This window comes from Pseudopipra pipra, chromosome 20 (assembly GCF_036250125.1).
Source record: "Pseudopipra pipra isolate bDixPip1 chromosome 20, bDixPip1.hap1, whole genome shotgun sequence".
Taxonomy (NCBI): domain Eukaryota; kingdom Metazoa; phylum Chordata; class Aves; order Passeriformes; family Pipridae; genus Pseudopipra; species Pseudopipra pipra.
This window is the reverse complement of record NC_087568.1, coordinates 3,238,130-3,258,113: the sequence shown is the minus strand read 5'-3', so window position 1 is coordinate 3,258,113 and position 19,984 is coordinate 3,238,130. Positions and strand designations below refer to the sequence as shown.

At 48.1% G+C, this 19,984-nt stretch overlaps 1 protein-coding gene across 2 annotated transcripts in view; it reads left to right on the top strand.

The window, feature by feature from the left end:
• Nucleotides 1-19,984, top strand: part of COL5A1 (collagen type V alpha 1 chain) — a 147,502-nt gene that overhangs the window by 45,738 nt on the left and 81,780 nt on the right. For both annotated transcript variants that reach the window (XM_064676749.1, XM_064676748.1), the window contains exon 5: nucleotides 18,783-18,914. In XM_064676749.1, coding sequence (XP_064532819.1) covers nucleotides 18,783-18,914 — 132 coding nt within the window. The remainder of the gene's footprint in view (nucleotides 1-18,782; nucleotides 18,915-19,984) is intronic.

The window sequence follows — 19,984 nt, the reverse complement described above, 5'->3', positions numbered from 1 at the left end:
GAATTGCAAAGCAGCTTGTAAAAGTTAGGCTGTGCTTCAGGTGGTTTCATTTCAACCCTAAACTGACACCGTTTTATCTGACCTGTAGCTGTCAGGTGCCAGCAAGGAAAGTGAGAGCTGGGGTGGAAACATCAGCTGAACTGTTTGCATACACTTTGGTGAAACTCTTGCTTTTCATTTAGATTTGCTGGGTAATTGGGGTTTGGCCATCTGGCCTGCAGTCAAGCTTGGTGACTGGGTCAGGGTTGCCTGTAATGATGGAGCCTTATTAGTCATGATTACAAAATACACATATTTAATGTTTCTAACTTTTTTATTATTATTATTTTTGGTTGGTTGCTTGATTTGGGTTTTTTTTTGTTAGTGCTGAATTCCATAAACTGTAAAAGAAACTGCCTTGGCCTGTGTGGATAATTAGTGCAGTTTGCTGGTATCAAATGCCTCCAGGCCTCTGATAGCTTACAAAGCACTTTATTGTTCAAACAGATCATAAAAGTGCTTTTATCGATGTTTAGCAGTCATTCAGTCCATCATTTATCTTTTAATATTGCCAAGTTACACATCAGCTTAGGAAGCTGCAGGGTCTTAGAGTTTGCCCAGAACTAAAGCCCAGTCTTACAGGAGGACCCTGCTGGGGTGGAAGGTGTCTGTACCCGTGGCGTGGGGGTGGAATGAGACGAGCTTTAAGGTCCCTTCCAGCCCAAACCAGCTTGGGATTCCGTGATCCCCCTCAGGTTTTGCCTCAGGATGGTGCTGTTGAGAGTTACCTTTGAGGCAGTGGGTGTCTCTTAACCCCTCATGGTCCTTATTTCGTCCTGACCTCACCTGAGGTGGTGACTGTGATTATCCACAGCACTTCATATTCCCTGTGTCCAGCAGAGGAGACAAAAGGATTCTGCATGGAAGGAGATGGGGAGACAGCAGAATCCCAGGAAGTCTGGCAGTGTGGAATAGCTGTGTGTGCTTGGCTGCCCACCCTGACCTCAGTGCTGGTGTGGATTGTCTGTCTAGAAAGGGAATTTAGTCCTTTTGATGTCATTGTAAGGGCTTTTCAATTGATGCTTCGCTCTGCTGGTGTCTGTGAATGGGAGAAAACCTCCAACCAAGAGCAGTTTCTTGTAGAGATGTCTCTCCTCACAGTTCTGTGAGCAAAACATGGTGAATGCTGAGGACACGGAAATGAAAATCCAGAATTAATGTTCTCTGAGTCGCTGGTGGAGGATGTGGGACCTCATCCCTGTCTGAGGGACCACTGACTTCCCTGCCTGCTCCTGGACCGTGGTCACAGCAGCTGTGATGGGCTGTGACTCCAGCAGCCACCAAAGGGGAAAATTCACAATTATTTTTTTATTATTACGCTTCAAACAGACAGTTTGGAGCCTGCTGGTTGCCTTACCAGGGACCCCTGCAGGCAAGTTGGTTTGGAGGAGTGTTTTCCAATTTGGAGGGCTTGGCAAGGACACTGGGGGGAACTGCCACGGGGAGGGATGCTGAGCTGTCCCCTGCAGGGCTCCCCATCCCAGCTGTCTTAGGCCATGGCATGGAGGGGTCAGGCAGGTTTTTTCCCAGTTTTCCCTGGCCTGGGGTACCTCCTGCAGAGTGGGGTAATCAGCAGAACCTGCTAAGGAGGAAAACTGAGTGATCTCTGGAGGGCAAAGCTCATCCTGAAAAGCAGTTTCCATCCAGCACGGGGACCGTGGGGTTTGGGGAGCAGGGTTGTGTCTGGCTGTTCCTGACGTTCACCTGGCAGAGCTCTGTGTTTAAATGCTGGCAGGCAGAGGGCCAGGCAGGCTCGTTAGAGGTGATGGATGCTCTCAGATGTAGGGTCATTACTCTTCCAGCTGATGGCTTAGTTTTTGCTTCGCTTCCCCCCTTGGACAGTGGGAGGAAGGAGGAGGGGGCTCGGTTTCTTCCATGGAAACTCTGAGGAGCAGGAGGCTGATTGCTGAACCCAGACAGGGTGATGTAATGCTGGAAACCTGCTCCTCTCTGGTGACATCATGCCAAGGTTTGCAGTGCTGCTGTGGACAGGGGTGTCTGCAGGGAGAAGGACGAGGCTTCAGGAGCAGAAAAGGCACCACAAGGGGACCTGGCGTGTCTTGGAAAGGCACTGAAAGGAGAGCAAATGGAAGCATTTGGGAAAGATGACTCTCCTCAGCTTGAGCATGGAGGAAAAGCCAAATCCTCGTGCTCTTGGGGAGAAGTTTCCAGCTGAACTTTATTGGCAGTTTGGCTGTGCAACATGGAAAAGAGCTTACTGAGAGCAGAGTATGACAGTGTGTCCCCAACCCAAACCAGGGCATGTTTCCCCTTCCCTGCTAATTTGGGAACCTTGTTCTATGTGGGAGGTGACTCACCAATTAGTCTTATTTGTATAAAAGTGAATTTCTGGAACAGAAGCCTCTGAATAGGAAAAAATCCCCTTCTATACACAAACAGCTTGATTGATTTGCATTGTTGCAGTGAACTGATAGGAAGTAAAGGCTCATCTGAGCCAAACTCATGGGAGTGTGAGGAAGAGGATGGTGAGCACCAAGCTCTGTAAAGCTGGTCATGCAGGGAGGTGGGTTTGTGTCCTTGTGGACCTGGTGGTGCTCAAGCTGATGTTTCTCTGAAATTTAGGTCTTTATTGCTATTGTTCGCACAGTTTGCAGTCTGCACTTCTCTGAGCAAAGTTTTTCTTCACATAACCTCTCCCTGCAGCAAGGGCAGGCTAAACCCAGCAGAAAAAAGACCATCCAAACCTAGAAACCTCTTAGTTGACTTTGTGTTCAACCCATTCCCTCGTCACTTAGGTACGAACAAATGAAACACATGTTCCTCGCACATGGTGAGGTCTTTCTATTTCTTTTTTTTTTTTTTTTTCTTTTTTTTTTTATTTTATTTTTGAGGCAGTCTGGGCTGGCTGCCAAAACCCAAAGGAAAATCCTAACCCGCTCCAGACATCCCCAGTGTGCAGGTGGACTGCTCGCTCCGACGGAGCCGAGCGGGATCGAATGTGTATGTTCACAATAAATACATCACCCTGGGGACGGGAGCTGGAAGAGGGTATTCCTAATGAGTTGTGCAGAAGATTGGACGGGGCCAGTGTGTTTGTGTGGATGTGTGTTTTCTATTCCCTGCAAGAACACGGAAAAAAGCCTCTAACCGTGGGCTCATTGTTCTGCACACGTAGCCACACTCTGGCGGGGGTTCGGGAGGTCAGACCTGCTTGAACAAACAGTGCTCTGGCCACTGAAGTGAAATGTGTGGGGAGATGAGAGAACTGGTGCTGAATATTACTTTTGTGCACTGTTCTCTCCTCTGGAATGTCTGCAAACACAGCGAGGTTTTCCTGAGGCTTTGATGCCTTGCATAAGCAAATTTATCTGCAATTTGTGTTTACCCTCTTCCAGCCCTGCTGCTCAGAGTAGTGAAATCTGAGCTGTGATGCTCAGCTACCTCTGGCTGCATCCATTCTTGTTCCTTAGTGGAAAACCATATTTCTGGGCTGAACTTCACATCTGCTCTTCAGGCTGTAGGGTGTTCAAACCCAGCTCCCTTTCTTGGGATGAAAAGTTTGGGTAGTTCCAAATTAGCTTTGTGACGGAACTACACAGATTTTTGTGCTTGAAAAAAAAAAATCACAGGATATCCTGACTTGGAAGGGGACCCATCAAGGATCATAAAAGTCCAACTTCAAGGCAAGATTTTTTTGAATGCTTGCATTTGAGATGGCAGATGCTGCACGGAGATTCTTTTGCAGGGACAAATAAAACCCAATTAATTTTTCATGGACAATTAGCACTATTGAAACATAATTGAAAAAACTGGAGTATGAAAACATCATCAAAGGACACATTGTAGTTTCCCGGAGGAAGAGGGAGAAAGATGTATGGACAAGAGGTGTTGCACACTAGCTCAGCTTTCCATTTTCAGCTCTTTCCTGAGCAGCCAAATTTCCAGAAGTGGTGGCAATTAGCAATAGGAACCTGCACAAAAGCTCCTTCTTGGGTGGTCCCACCAGATGTGTCCTGCTCCGTGTTCCATGGTTTGGTGATTGTCGCCAGCCAAACGCAGGAAAATACTTTTCCAACCAAAATTTGGTGTTAAGTTAAATTGTGAGTGTGTCAGCAGATACCCCCACACCTAAGCATGTAATCCCACTTATATCCTGAGATAACTTTGGCAGTCAGGTCTATTTTCCCCCGTGTTCCCTTTAATCCATGAAACCTGGATCCTGTATTCACCTCCTGGGGCAGAAAACATTCCAAGTCGTGATGAAAAGCCTCTGTGCACACAAACCCCTTGATCCTGAGCCACCTTGGTGTGGAGGGCTGAGGAGGAAACTTCAGGGTGGATCTTGGGGTTGTGGCAGTCAGGGGTGGAAATCCTGTCTGTGGAGCCGAGAAAGCGGCAGCTCCACTTCCAGAATAATTTGGCTATGAAAAGAAAAATGGAATAAAAGCAAGTTTTCAGAGGAGCTCCAGCTGCTGTGGGATGGGAGCAGGAAACCCTGATGTGCTGCTAGAAGCAAAGAGCCACCCTTTGGCAATGGAAGTGAGCCCAGACCAGGGGAGGCTGAGGAGTTCCAACAGGAGCTGTGGGCTTTGGAGCTGTCTGAGGGCTCACCTGGGGTTTTGTCCTGGAGTTTGGGAAGGGGAAATGATGGGAAATCCACAGAGTAGCAGTGTGAGGCTGCCCCTGGTTGCTCTTCCTGCCCTGTAGCAGTGGTGTGAGTTGTCTGATGGAGCTGTGAAATGCAGCTGCTGTTTGACCATCACAAGAGGCTGTGGCAAGAAGTTTGATGGAGATCTGAGGTCCCCAGCACAGGAAGGGCATCAACCTGTTGGGATGAGTCCAAAGGAAGCCACAAAGATAATTAGAGGGTTGGAGCACCTCTCCTGTGAGGAAAGGCTGAGAGAATTGGGGTTGTTCTGCCTGGAAAAGAGAAGGTTTTGGGGTGACTTAACTAGGGCCTCTCAGTACCTCAAGGGAACCAACAAGAAAGGTGGAGAGAGACTTGTGACAAGCACCTGGAGTGACAGAACAAGAGGGAATGGTTTCAAACTGACAGAGAGCAGATTTAGATCAGATATTAGGAAGAAATTCTTCCCTGTGAGATTGGTGAGGCCCTGGCACAGGTTGCCCAGAGAAGCTGTGGATGCCCCATCCCTGGAAGTGTCCAAGGCCAGGCTGGAGCAAGCTGGACTAGTGGAAGGTGTCCCTGCCCATGGCAGGGGTTGGAACAGTATGAGTTTTAAGGTCCTTTCCCACCCAAGCCATTCTATGACCTTAAATAGGATTTCTTTCCTGTCACCTCCTTTTCTGTGCAAAGACCAGCTGCCCCTCAAGTCTCCTGTTCACCACCTTCCCCAAACCCTCTCTTTTGCTTTGCATCCCCCATCTCCCTTGGAGCCAGAGGTGGGAATGAAGCCCAGAGCTCTCTGGGTCAGTGGGACCAACACCTCCCAGGCAGCCACTGTGACCCTGTTTACACAGGGCTGGTTAAAAGCTGAGCAACTGCCTCCACTCGGGCTCAGCGCAGCTCCAGCTGCAACTCAAGCCAAGGGCTTTGCTTTACTACATATTTTCCACTGTGAGAGAGTCCCCCTTACAATCCACTGGCGCATCCATCTTCACGTGGGCGGCACAGCCAGCAGGAGCTGATCTGGTTCCTAATTTTCCACATAGGAAAGGGGAATAAATCAATATGAAGCCGGAGCCAGGAAGCGGCGGCGTTCGGCGCAGAGCGGGGGGGACGCAAAGGAGCGACGGGTGTGATGTGCTTGTAAGGAGGGAGAATCGGGTTTTAAACTATCCCTTCATGGTTCACACATATGTCATTGAAAAATAACCCCTGTAGGAAAAAGCCAGCCCTTTAGCTCGGTTATTAGAGGATTATTTGATTTGGAGGGAAAGGGGAAACTTGGAACGGCGTGATGGGCCCTCGGTGACACCGGGAGGTGAGGTTGGATGGGGAGAAGTGCAGCACTCGATGGAATGGCAAAGAAAATAGGGAATTTGAGTATGTGGTCAGGTCTGCATGACCACAAGAAGAAAAGTTGAAGGCTGGTCGGCCTTTGGCAGCCCTGCAGCCTCTAATTTGGGATTACGTGGAGTTTTCGGAGACTGCATATTCCCCTCCGCTCTGCGTCGCCTCTCCAAGGAAAACTGCAATTTCCTTGTTTGGAAAAGGTAGCCTGGATAACAGGGCACTGCCCAGAGCTGGTCCCTGGACTGTGGATGGGGACACCAGCCAGGCTGTGGGGCTGCTCAGGCCCTGCTGCAGCAGGGGATGACCTTCAGCAGGTGACAACTGGGACCCCGAGAGTGGTGGCAGTGGTTGTGCTTGGGCTACCTGGTGCTCAGAGAGCAGTGGAGGACAAGGGGAAATGGGGCCTTGGGTTTCTTCCAGGGATTCCTAATGAATACAGCGAGGAAAATGGAGAAAATATGTTTTTTGAGCGTGTCCTATGGAGCGCAGGGGATTGAGTGTGTGCTGCAGAAAGGCGGCGTTATTCGGAATACACGGGACGCAAAATGAGGGGATTATTTCAAAATTGCTTATGGGTTCATCTTCTCACTCTCTCAGCATTATTAACTGCTAGTTAAAGGGCTGACAGAGCAGGACAGACAATGACATCCATTCATTTTGCCCCATTCATTTCTCAGAGGCCTGGGCTGGGCTTTTGTGGGATTTTTCTTTTCCTTTTTAATTTCCATGCTGGACACTGAAGGTCAGGCTGACCCTATCCCCCCTTTCTGTAAATGCCTCCCACAGTGTGCATGCCATGAGTTAATGCAGCTTTCCAGAGGGTCTGAATGAGTTCTGTGGGATGCTGTCCATGGGTCTGAGCCTTGCTGGCACACAGGACACTCGGGGTGGTTCTCAGGGACAGCACCACCATGTCACACTGTCCCATTGCCTTGCCCTTGCACGAAAAATTTCTTTTCTTGACTATCTAACTTGCTAAATCCCATTTCCAGGTGCCTCCTGAGCCACCCTGCTTAAGCATATCCAGGGAAGCCAACTTTCTGAGCAAGTATAAAGAGATTTTTTTGTGAATAGTCTAATTTGCCGCTTGTGAGGTTTCAGAAGCATAATCTGACTTGATGCCTCAATTAGGGAACAAAGCCACACCGTGTGAATGTACCTGAGCCAAATCAGCTCCTATTGGAAAACAATTGGGAAGAACTGCTGGAAAAACTGCTGCTGTGGGGTTATTCACGTTGGTGGTTTTATGAATGCTTTGGAATAGAGAATTACCCAAAGAAAGGGCAAAAAGAAAAGGGTGTTTGAATTCTGGAGAGATATCTGAGGGATAGATTTTGGGGTTTTGAGTAATCTCGTGCTCTGAAGTCACTCTCAGCGGGTGGTATTAATATTGTAAACAGATGGTGGGTGCCTCGATTGAAAAATACCTGTGAACTTGGTGGTACAAGTTTTGAGCAGGTTTTAAAGCATTGCTTTCAAAGTTATCCTATAGATTTCCACTAAGCATTTATAATCTGGAGGGGGGGGGGAGAAAAAACCCAGCTGTTTAAGTGACCACTATAAAGGTCTGGATGTAAAAGCAGTGACAACACAGCACATGGTGATTGTGGGGCCTCTATTCTTAGGGCTCAAGGCTGTAATTTGTGTGGAGCATGACATAAATGCTGATTTTAAGCTACCAAATGAGGAGTTTGAAGGCAGAAATCACAGAGGGACGGGCTGCTGTGTGGTCATAGAGGAAAAAAATAGCTCCAAGGGTTTGATCCTGGGGTGTTTGAAGAACCAGTAACAATTACAAGCGTGTTGTGCAGATGGATCAGCGGCTGTCCTTGGATAAAGGCTCCTCTGAGGTTGCCTGGGTGGCAGTGCCAGTCAGAGCATGGCCAGCATCTGATGGCAGGTATCAACAAACCCTTGGGCTCTGCTGTGTCCCATGAAATTCCTTTGGGAAGGGCAGCTGGCTGAACTGAGACCTGGAGCTGCTCACTTTCCTTCTCCATTCTTCTTGTGTCTGGAAAATTGAGGAGAAGAGGGTGTTTTCCATGTATGGGAAAGGATGCAAGAAAACCTGCTTATTTTGTGGTGTTTCAGCTTCATCTTTTCGCAGTCGCTGCGGGAATTGGGAATCTCAGGGATGCTTTGAGATTAGTCAGGTCTGGGTTCCTTCTAATTTGTGTCTCGTGGTTGCTTCAACTTATGGCAGGAACATTAAAGAGATGAGTTCTGTGCATGCCTGTGTCTGCAGGGATGTGAACTCACAGCAGAGCCTCCCCAGACAATGCACTTGGATGATGGATTTTACTGAGCTGTCTGTTTCCATGACATTTATAGCACTTTAATTATCTCGAGCCTTTTTTCCTCCTGTCAAAAGTGATTGAAATCAGGTATCAGATCCAAGAGATATTGGGATAGACGGACACACCTGTGGCTGCACGAAGAGATCACACAGGGCTTGGTTTTGGGGGGGAACCAGCCAAAAAAGTGCATTGCTGTCCTAATGAATTCGTTAGAGAATGCTTCCTCATGTGTTAGCTTAAACCTTCAAATTAAACAACTCTCCCTGTGGTTGCTCTGGTATCCATGGGGTGAATATTTAGGTCCTAGCAGTTGTAATCACAGAGTTGTGTTGTTCCTCTGGTGAAGGTGTTTCCCTCTGGCATATGCCCACAACAGCTCTTCTCCAAATATTTCCTCTCCCTGCAGGGAGAGATCCAGTTCCTTGTGCTGGCAAAAAATGCAAGAACTGGTTCTGACTGGAGGCCACAGTTAAGATCCCCCATCCACAGAGCAGGTCTGCTAAGGACCTACACCAGGTCTGACCTGAACATCTCACACATTCCCTGGGAGCTGGTGGGAGTGTGCCAAGTCCTCCTGCCAAGCTGGCCCTGCCTGCAGAGTCTCAACCTGCTTTTCTCTCATTCCAGCTCTTCTCAGAATTGAGTTTCCTACTTTTCAGTCAAAACTGGAGAGGGGAAAAGAAAGTCAGACTATTTACCATGTTCATGGGAGTTTTGGAGCAGCCAAAAAAAACTGAGTCACCTTGGAAGGGTTCTCTGCAGTCAGGTTTTTTACCTTTTTTTTTTTTTTAATTTTCTCCTGAAATAGAAGGGACACCTTTGCCCAGCCAGCAGAGAAGTTATTCCTTCCAGTCAAGCCTGGTTAGTAGCATGTTCTAGATAGATCCATTGCAAAGTTTCCATCCTGTGGCTGTGAGAACCTCTGGTGGCTCAGTCCCAGTGAGCCAAGGAGCTCCTGTCCCATTTCCTGCTCCTGGGGAAGGTGTCACTGCAGGAGACCTGTAAATGGTTTCTCAAGAGAAGAGTGTCAGCTAAGGATGGTCCCTGCTGTAGGTGATGCAATCCTTCATAGAATCATAGAATGGTTTGGGTTGGAAGGGACCTGGATGATAATCTGGTTCCAACTCCCTGCCATGGACAAGGACACCTTCCTCTAGACCAGGTTGCTCCAAGCCCTGGCCAGCAATTCTTCATCCTCACAAGATGTCACAGTGACATCTGTAATGTTTCTCAGCAAGCAGGGGACATGCAGGTATAGGCAGCTACATGTGTGTATGTGTACATACACAAAACATCTCTTATGGGTAACCTACCATGCAGCTGCTGCTTTAGAGAGAAAATATTTACTTCAGCGTGATGAAATTTGAACTAAAAGTCAGGCAGTTTAATAAAAACCTGTGGTTCAGATTCCTTGTTCTTCACATATGTTTCTAATCTGCTGGGGGGGTTCAGACCATCTGCTCAGAGCACACAATTAAAAGCAAAAGCTTAAAAATACTCATTTTGCAAATATAAAGACTCGCCTTACAATAGGCAAGTGAAATTTGAGAGTAATGTTCTCTCTTTATTGGGGTGGAGAGAGGTGGGACTGTCAGGGGGTTCTTCTTTTCTTTCTTTCTTTCTTTTTTTTCCCCCTTTAAAAACCTCAACTGTACAATTATTTTTCCCCTCTTTGCAAAATAGCTGCAGAAACCTCTCGTATTATTTTTGCCTGTGTTACCACAGTGCTTGGCCAGGCTATAGAGAAGGAGTGAATATAAAGCAGCCTTTTGTCACACCAGTCTGTGCAGCCCCTCTCCCAGTCTGTCTGTCCTTCCAGGCTGGGGCTGCAGGGCAGGGCGAGCCATTCAACCCCATCCTGCTTTTCATGTCCATAACTGATTGTTTTGCACCCAAAAATCCTCGTAGATAGCTTGTGGTTTGTTTAACAGACATAAATATATAAAAATAGCCAGCAGAGTGTCTGAGCATGACGGTTGTTGATTTAAGGATATCTGTCTCTGGGTATTTTCAGCAGGTCTTTGTATTTGCTTTGTTTTTTTAAGGCACCTTGGCTGCCTTTTCCCTTTCCTGCAGTCCCAACTTTTTGGCTGCTTTGCCCTGGACATACCTTTCTGTCCCATAGAAGAGGCTGTGGTGTTTGTGCTCGCTCAAAAGAGGAGGAATGCAGACAAATCCATGGACAGCAGTGGTTCTAAGAGGGACCTGGGTGAGCAGGGAGCTTGAAGTGGAAGGGAAAATCAGAGCCTGAAAATATTTTGTTCCAAAGGACTCCAGTGTGTGGTGATGATGATGATGCCCCCACGCTCAGGGTGGCTGATGTCAGGCTGCCTGCAGGGAGCTGTGAGGATAAACAGAAGCTGAGCAGTCATTTCTCCTCTGGGTGGGTCCTGCTCCCTGGGCTAATGAGCTGCAGCAGATATTGGAAGTGTTTGCTCTGCAGTGGAGCACACAGCCCATGTCTGGGGTTTTGCAGCTCCAGACATGAGTCAAGGGGAAGCTGGACACATCCCGGGATATGTGGGTGTGAGGAACACTGCCTGACCCGGGATGCTCCTCATTGGAAGGATAGGAGACTTAAACCACAGTCCAGTTTTTCCTGTTTTTTTTTTTCCTTAGCTTAAATTTTCCCATTTTCTGGAGAAAATCCCCCTTGACACCAGCACCTGTGGCTCTGAGGCAGCCTGGCACTGCCCCATCCATGCCAGGCTGGAGGGACTGCGTGGGGCAGAGCTGCTGTTCCCACAGTGCCTTTTCCAGCTTGGAAGCAAAATCCCTGGAGAAATGCATTGCTAGGATGGCCTTGTAGTAAATACTTTGTAAGTCTGATGCTTTCTGTGCTTCTGCCAACACCACCTGCTTTCTGAGCTGCCTCTGTCTCCAGGATTGTTTGTCTCTCTGCCCTGTGTCCCCGAAGTTGCTGGATCCTAATTAAGTGGCAGGTTGCTAATTTGCCTTAGCTGGGTTTTTCCACTCATTCGGTAAGTTCTTGAACAAAAACTGTCCTCCAAGGTCTAGGCACTGGCATTTAGCTAGGAAAGATGGATTGTCCACTGGAAGCAACGCTCATTTATGGATCACAGTGGGAGACACAGGGTGAGCCTCTGAGATGTGCATGTGATGCTTCATCTGAGCACTGCAGCCCCTCAGTCAGGCAGGGCCAAGGTTGACTAAGGTGAAATACAATTATCTCAGAGCATAAAGCAGCCCCAGAGCTTTTGGGGATCTTTAAACTGGTGATTAGATGTGTCTTCTGAAAGGATGGAGGCTTCAATTAGGCGAAGTGCCTGGGGATGAATCAGTGTTGGCAGTGAAGGGATGGGGAGCTGGGGCAGGGAGAACGTGTGGGGAATTTGGAGCTTGGCTTGGGCTCTTGCCCCATCATTAAATGTCCATTTGAGCTTGGTCAGGCTTTTGCATTCTGTCCCTTTTCTGTTTTCTCCATGGCGTTGCTGGTCCCTGCACAAGAAGCTCTCAGGGCAGGATGTGACGTGGAGCAGAGCAGGGTGGCAGAGGGCTGAGGAAGGGTTGGCTCTAGAGCTCTTACAGGGACTGCAGAGAGCAAAGGGGCTCTGGGCTGTCAGGATTTGGTGAGGATTCCAGGGAATGAGTGGCAGGAAGGAGTCAGCCATGATTAAAGGGTTTGACAGACTCAGCCACTGGGAAAGGCAAGAAAACCTTTCACCCGCTGAGGATGGGAAGCTGGAGCAGTGGCTGGATCCTGTAAAGCACTGCAGTGTAAATAATCCAGACTGCTGGGGAGTACTGTGTATGTTGTCTTTGGGAATTAGCTCTGTGTTCACAAACAAAGAAGGACTTGGGCATAAGCTCTGGCTTCACTTTTGCTCCAGTGAGTGCACAGGGTGCTCGGTGTCGTGCTGGTGGCTGTGGCTGCTGCTGGGGAACGTTTGCATTAGGGCAGGGGGTTATTTACAGTGGGGTTATCAGGGCTGGGTGGGAAGTAGACACCTGGAAATAAACCCAGTACTAGTGTCTTCTGCTCTGCTAATGACTCGAGTCCTTGACTGGTATTTGGGTACTGGCAGAGTGACAGCTTCTTCAGGAGAGCTTTCCAGAATTAGCAGAGCCATCTGGCTTTTGTTCTCCTCTCAGGGAATTGCCTGTCCTTCCCTTCCAATAAGGAGTCCTTGCTAAACTGCTCCACAATTGTGTTGTGATATCACACAGACAGACCTACAGCATGCTGTGGTCTCTGAAAGCACGGAGGAAATGCAGCCCTTTGCTCCAAAAAGCCTCCTAATTTTAAGAAACAGCCATGAGGGTGCTGATGCAGGGATCCAGCAGTTATGGATGGAGGAAGCATGATGTGGTGTTGCCCATCTGTTGGAGCAGGGCTGGGTGTTGGGGACAGCTTGGAGATTCCCAGGGTTCAGGGAAGAGGAGGGGACAGCACTTCCCTGCCTCACTCCTTCAAATCCAGCAGCTGGGACTAGCAGTGATTTAGTGGATTCTCATTTGATAGGAGATTGGGTTCCTCCCTGGGATTGTAAAATAAAAAGGTTGAAAAATTACTGGGGAGGTTAATTACCACTGAGCCGAAGGGCTTATTTTCTTCTTGTTGCTGTGGTCAGGGAAAGAGGCTTGTGTGTTGTCCAAATAATTACTGTGTGTTCTGCAAGTCTAATATCAGAAATGCTCATGGCTGATCCGGGGGTGGGGATGCAGGACTGGGCTGATGTGTGGTCAGAGGGGGTTTCTTGGGGTCCCCAGATGGAGATCCATGGAAAAGAGAAACCTTTATCAGCCCTTGCTTGAGAGGGTTCTTCTTTGAAGCCATATTTAGTTCTAGTAAAACTTCTATCCCTGTTCTGCTTAATTAAACCTGTTTTTGCTAAAGAAGGCTCAGAAGAGGCTCCTCTCTGAGTGCCAAAAGCCAGCAGGAGCTGTTCTTGTGGTAACTGGAGCCCAGGAGGGGAAATAGCAGAGGCCTCACAGCAAAGCTGCCCCGGCCGATCCCGCAGCCCCTCTGTGCGGGACGGGGACACAAACATCCTGCTGGACTCCAAACCACCGAGGACTCGGAGCTGACTCATGACTGCATCTGAGTCAAGCCTTTTTTTTTTTTTTTTGTTATTTAGCCAGCCTAAAGCCATTGCCTTCTCATTTTGGAGTGCAAAACTACCATTCCTGTTTGTGGCTGGACAGCAAGAGGGGCTCAGGCTGCAGGTACAGGGACTGGTGGGCACTGATGAGGCTTCATTTGGCCCCAGTGCTGCAGCTGGGCTTCTTTTTCTGGAGCAGCTGTGTTTTAATGAGGGATTCTGGGATGAAACCAGTACAGCAAAGGATGCAGAGATGCTCTGAGCACTTACAATACCTCTGACTGTTGGGATCTCACTATGACAGAACTGGGAGCACACTGAGTCCCGGGTCCCCCCTTGTTTTCCTTCTTCCCTGAAGTCTCCAACACCACTTTTACTCCAACCTGCTTGGAGCCCTGGAGCAGGGCAGCTGCTGTGTCTGTAGCACTGAGCATCCCTGGGCAAGTGCTGATGACTGGTTTTATCAAGTGGAACATCTGAGGGCTGGCAGGCTGTCTCTGAGACAGGGATTAGGTTTTTTGGAAGCTCACTTTGGAAGCTCTCTGAGCTTTCACTTCATCATAGAGCTGCACTGAACCTCTGCCACTCTTCAGCCTGGGTTTGGGTTTATGGAACCAGTGAGTTTGTTATAATAAAACTCAGCAATATCTCAGTTACTTCCAATAATTTTGTAGACTATTTTGATACAGTTGTAGGTCCCAGGCCTGTGTTTATCCAATTTAAATGCAGGAGTTTAGAAAAGCACATCAAGCTGCCTTTATTCTTAGGGATGCCATCTCTCAGATTTTTGGGTAATGCACTAAACCAACAGTCCAGTTAATTATCAGTGCATTGCAGTGAGAGCCCTGAAGAATCCCAGTATTTATGGAGCTGCTGCCAATGCCAGATGAAGTCACTCTGATTATCCAGGCCAGCTGTTTTTTTGTGGGTTTTTTTTGATTTTTTGTTGAACCACAATGATTTCTCCAAGTTACTGCAGTTGATGTCATTGGAATTGATGTGACATTTTTTGCACGCATATAGAATAAGTGTTAAAAAACGCTCCAGAAAGAGCTTTTCCAGTCTTGTCTGGGAGCTGGCTGGGGAGTTGAATTAAACTGGCTTGATGGAACTTAATCCATAAAGCAAATGAGTCATCAGGCATAAATGGCTTTACCATAAATGTCAGACAGATTCTTACTGGTCCTGACAGTCAGCACTTACATCTGTTTGGTGGAGCAAATAAAAGCCTCACAGTTCACAATCATTTTCACAAATGTGCTGTCCTGCCTCTTCCTCTTCACAAGAAGCTCTAGGAATAAAGGTCGAAATGTGATTTATTCTCCTTTTTTAAAAGCTAGCTCTTCTGATGGATGAAATAGTGGTTATTTTCAGGAAAAAAAATTGAGCTTTTTATTCTCCACTTGAAATTTTTTGTTGAACCAGCAAAGCACAGCTGTGGTTTGTACACAGGTACAGGGACTGATGGGGATGATGAGGCTTTGTCTGACCCCCTTGCTGCAGCTTGGCTTCTTTTCTGGAGCAGCTGAGTTTTAACAAGGGACTCTGGGATGATGCTCAGAGGTGCTCTGAGCACTTATCCTACCTCTGACTTTTGGGGTCTCACTGTGCTGGCAGAGGAGGGGGCACAAGCCACAACTGTGCTTTGCCTTTGCACACTACAAACTACCCCAGTTACTGGAGGACTTTCTTGAGCCCTGAGTGCCCAGATGTGCCCAAGAGAGAACTTTTGCCAACTCATTCATGTGCCAAGAGAGAACTTTACCCACTTGTGCGGGTGGCTGAGGGTGAAGAACACTGTGCTGGCGACTTCTCCTTCAGAGCAACACCAGAGTGTTCGTGACCAGAGAGTTAGATCCCTCTTTGCTTGAAAATAAGGCTTAAAATGATTTGGCTGGTAAAGTCTTTAAAGTACTTTATTGGTGCAGTTGTAAGTTCTCTCTCTTACAAAGGCTCCCTGGAAAACCCGCCGTGTGAATTAACGGTATCTTCGTTATCTCCGCTGCAAAAAGCAGATGCTGACATGGGAAGGAGACAGGCTTTGGGTGGTTTGTGTAACCATAACAGGGGAACAAACAGACACTTGAGTGAGGAAGGGGAGCAGGGGGCTGGCTGCCCCTTTGTCAGCCTGGGCCGGGGCAGCGAGCTCCTGGTGCAATTTATTAGCGGCAACACACTCGAGAGGACACAAAGGGCTCGCGACCCTCCCAGCACGGCTCGCTCCAGTGCAGGGAGGCTTTCTAAATCAAAGAAATGGGGCTCTTGACAGCACAGCTTTGTGCATCTTTTGTGAAGTTCAGATAGTGGGGCTTTTCATTGCGGGCTAAATTAGCCCATTTTATTGTTTTGCACCGAGGGATGAGGTCAATTGACTGGGAATCTTGCTAACAAGGTTTTTACTCCTGTCTGCTTTTTACAAGTGTTAACACGGGGTATCCACCAGTGCTGTGCACTTGCTGTTAATGAAACAAAGATGAATGGTCTGGCGACCCCCTGAGCTCTCCTCCTTCCCCCACCACTGAGCTGCTCAGCCCATGTCACCGCGCTGGCGCTCGGAGGCTCCCCGGGGCTCTCATTCCCCCAAAATCGGGCGCCTCGGTTTTTCCTTGATTTTCACTCTGCCGCTGGAACAACGAGAAAAGGATGAACTTTGGGCAGGGTGATTGATTGGGTTTGAAAAGGAAATGGGAAAGTAGTGGCCGTGTGGAATGATGCTCGTGAAGCGTGGTGAGCTCTGAAGGAGCTGTCTGATGGGGCTCACGCTTTTTCCTGGCACTCTCTGCATTCTAAATTTATTCAGTTACGCACTGATTCTCTCAGGTTCTTGACCCAAAACGAGCAGGAAGCTTCCCCTGTTCATCCTCCCCTGCTCACTCATCAGCAACTGCTGGACCAACACTGTCCTTTGGTGTGTTGAGTGAGTTTGGGGTTTCTGGCATGGTCCCGAGACTGGAGCCTGTGGCTCCTGGGACTTGCAGGTGGTTTTTTGCCATGTACTTAAAGGCACTGCCAATGCCTCGGGCCATCAGAGCCAGAGGATGCTCAGCTCCTGCAGGGAATCAAGCCAGGATTTCTTCTCAGGAACTGCCATCAGCTGAGACTAAAAGTAAACTCAGCTTTAACAGATTCTCTTCTGCTTAACCTTTTGCACCGTGTTTAGCCAACATGCCTTTCCTTGCTTTATCTGCTCCTTGAGGAAACACAGTTACAGTCCTGGTCACTTATATGATGCAGACTATCAGCTCTCCTTGAGGTGTAAATCCAACCTTATCAGGAAGAAAAAGCTTTTTCAGCCTTCCTTGCCTCTTGCAGACAAGCACCAGGTCTGCTTTGTGGCTGCTTTATTTCAGCTTATCCCAACAGTGCCAGACACTTCCCATCATCCTGTGGAAAATGGGGAGCTTTAACCACCTGAGTGAGAGAAGGGCAGAAATGGCTTAACTCGGGTGTCAGTGAGGGCTGACTGAGGTTCCACGTGCAGAAATAGCAGCTGGAAGGGTCTTCACATCACCCACTTGAAACAAAAATCCTTGGCCAGGTTGGGCATCCCCTGCTGGAGGGAACTCCAAAGGAACAGCCTGTTTTGTTGCTCTGAACTGCCTTGGAAGACCAGGGATGGTGATATTTGGTGTGAGGAGCCCCATGACACCCCCAGCTCCTTCCAGTCTCTGCTCAGGGCTGGGTGATGTCCTGTAGGTCACACCATGGCTAAGTTCCCTGTGTGGGTCCCATTGGCAGGTGGTGGCCAGAGCTGATTGGAAATGGGAAGTGTTTGACAAGACAAAAACCTGGCATTTTCTGTTTTCCTAATACTCCCTTTCTATTTTTTGGTGATTACATTGAAAAAGAAAAAGCCAGAACATTAATGACAGAACCCTGCTCTATGAATTTAAAACAAAAAAGAAAAAGGGGGGAAGGAAAGGAAAGATTGTTTCTCCTTAAAATGGAAAATTGAAAACCACTTTGCAGACATTTCTGCTAATTTTCTAAAGGTTATTCACTGGAAAAAATGACTAATAAGCTCAAACCAATGCTCAGTTTTAGGGTTACTTGTGTAGCATCTGAAAGGTGCCCAGATGTCAGTGAATTTCTGCAGAGAGGGATGTGATAACCTGGAATTTGGGGAAGGAAGCTCCATTCAGCTGTAAGCTGCTCCTTTCCCTCAGAGTCAGGCAGGTTGTGGCCAGGTCCACATGGTCCTTGCAACCTTCTTTCCTGCTGAATCTCTCCCAAAAATGTGAACAGCACCTTTTTTTAGTGAAGTCAGTGGTCCATGTTCATGGGAAGCTGAGCTCCCCAGGACCCAGAGACACCCATGGCTGGACCATGCAGACTGAGGCACACTCGGTCCATCACTTCTAAAGTAGCCTTTGGGTTTTCCATGGGGATGTTTGCCAATCTGGCCAGGCTCCATTTGGAGCTTCTGGTTCCTATTACATCCTCAAATCATCCTCCCAGTTTTGCTGTAATGCTCCTGCTTTTTTCCCCCTGATGTTTTAGCCATGTTTTTCTATTATTAAACAAGAAATTTTTTTCCCCCTAATTAAATACCAGCTCTAACCATCCAAGTAGCAAAGTCTTATGTAATTGTCTAAATAAACTGGGCTGAATAAACTGGGTTTTGGTGTCATAGTGAAGCAGTGTGGTGGTTCTTCAGGAAACTACAAAGCAATTTCTGCTCTGACCTTGGGGCTGTGGCTGGAGCCTCGTTCTCTCTGCAGCAAGTTCCCCATTAACGAGCCTCGGTGCCTAATGAGCTCCCTCTGCACCTGGTTTTTAGTGAGCCATTGCAACCCCCCTCCCTCTTGGCTCTTTTCTTGGATTAGCAGGTGCATTTCTAATCTCTTTCTGTGTCTGCTGTGGGTGGAAAATTGAGGTGAGGCAAGATGTAGGGAGGAGGAGTGATGCCTTTTGTGAGGCCAACTGATGGAGTGGGAGAAGCAGAGAAGTTTTGAGGGCGATAAACAGCTTTTTGGACAGGACAGGGCAACTCTGGAGCCCTGTAGAGCTGCACAGGACCAGGTGGAAAGGAGGTGATTCGGGGTGTGTAAAGCCCTTTCCTCTTATTTTCCCTGCACCCACCTTACCTGGGGTTGGTGGTGCTGTTGTGCTGTAGGCATGAGGGTGACCCCTCTGCAGATGTGCTTATCTTTTGGGGAGGTGCTTTTGGGACAGGGGATGAAGCACAGCAGCTTCACACCTTGTGGAGCAGCCAGAGATGAGTGGCTTCTTAAACCAGAGATAAGTGGCTTCTTAACCCAGCCCTGGACACGGAGGGTTTTCACCTGGCTCATCTCAGGGGCCGTGCCCGTGTCAGGGAGGTGGCTCTGCCAAGTGTTTTGCTTTTGATTTCTTGGTGTTGTTCATGCCTTTGACTGTAGCATCGTGCTGGTGGCTCCATGTGCACCATCCATTCCCTGACCCTCTGTCCTCCCTTCCCTGCAGGGTGACATCCAGCAGCTCCTGATCGTGGCGGACCCCCGAGCAGCCCTGGATTACTGTGAACACTACAGCCCCGACTGTGACACCGCCATCCCCGACTCCCCCCAGTCCCAGGACCCCAACCAGGATGAATATGTAAGTGTCTCACAGGTCTGGGGATGTTTTTTGGGCGGCAGCATCTGGTTCCATGTTGTGGTCACAAAGACATTCAGCTTCTTCCTCAAGCTCAGCTTCCCAGCGACTCTTCTCTTAACATCCAAGACAGAGCTTGTTTTTAGGATTTGTAGGTTCTGTTTGAGGGTCTTGCCTTTAAGAGTTCTCCTTCCTTCTGCACTCCTCTCATTTCCTGAGACTGTAATGAACATTCACTTGGAGCTCAAAAACTTGCAGGAGAGACAACATGAGCAGAGTGTGAAACATTGACCTTCCCTGGCAGGTCGAGTCCTGTCCAGAACAGGCACCTGTTTCTAAATTTCAAATTTTACTGTTGAACTTGTAAAAGGATTAAACAGTTCTTTTTCAACATTCTTTGAAACAACAGGTGTTAAAAGGAGAGGGTAGTATTTTTGCCCACGGATTTGTCATTTGAATTTCATTTTGGCAGAAATGCTCCTGATTCATCCCTGTAAGCTGCTGTGCTCAGTAGTTTTTCTATGAAGAATTAGCCTCAGGTCTTTTCTTAAAAAAAAAAAGAAAACAAAGAAAAAAAGGCTGATGCAGGATACACTCTAATTTTTTGCTGCCCAATTAAAAATGTCTGGGTGTGACTGACTTCCACAAGAGCATCACCTGAATTTTGACCTTGTTTGGGAGGTCTCAGGCTCAGCTCCCAGCAGTTGGTGCCTGGCATCCTCAGCCACTTCTCAACAACTTTCTTGGTCTGATTTGCTTTCTGTTGGTCTCAGACCTGCGGGTTCCTGCCGAATCCCCACAAAGCTGTAATGCCCTCAGCTCTCTCAGTTTATTTTTGGGATTGAATTCATCCTGCACCTAAGCAGGGCTTTGGGGAGCAGCGCAGTGCTCGTGGTGAGGCACAGCCACCCAGCCCCAGGCAAGTGCTGTAACCAGCGCTTCTGGAGAAACAATAAATAAGAGAAATAAAACAACACTTTGGTACGGTCGAAATACGTGGTAGTAGGAAAATAAAACTCTTCTTTTGGAGCCAGCAGCTCAACAAGAGCTGGCTTGTCTCAGGGCCGTGTTGC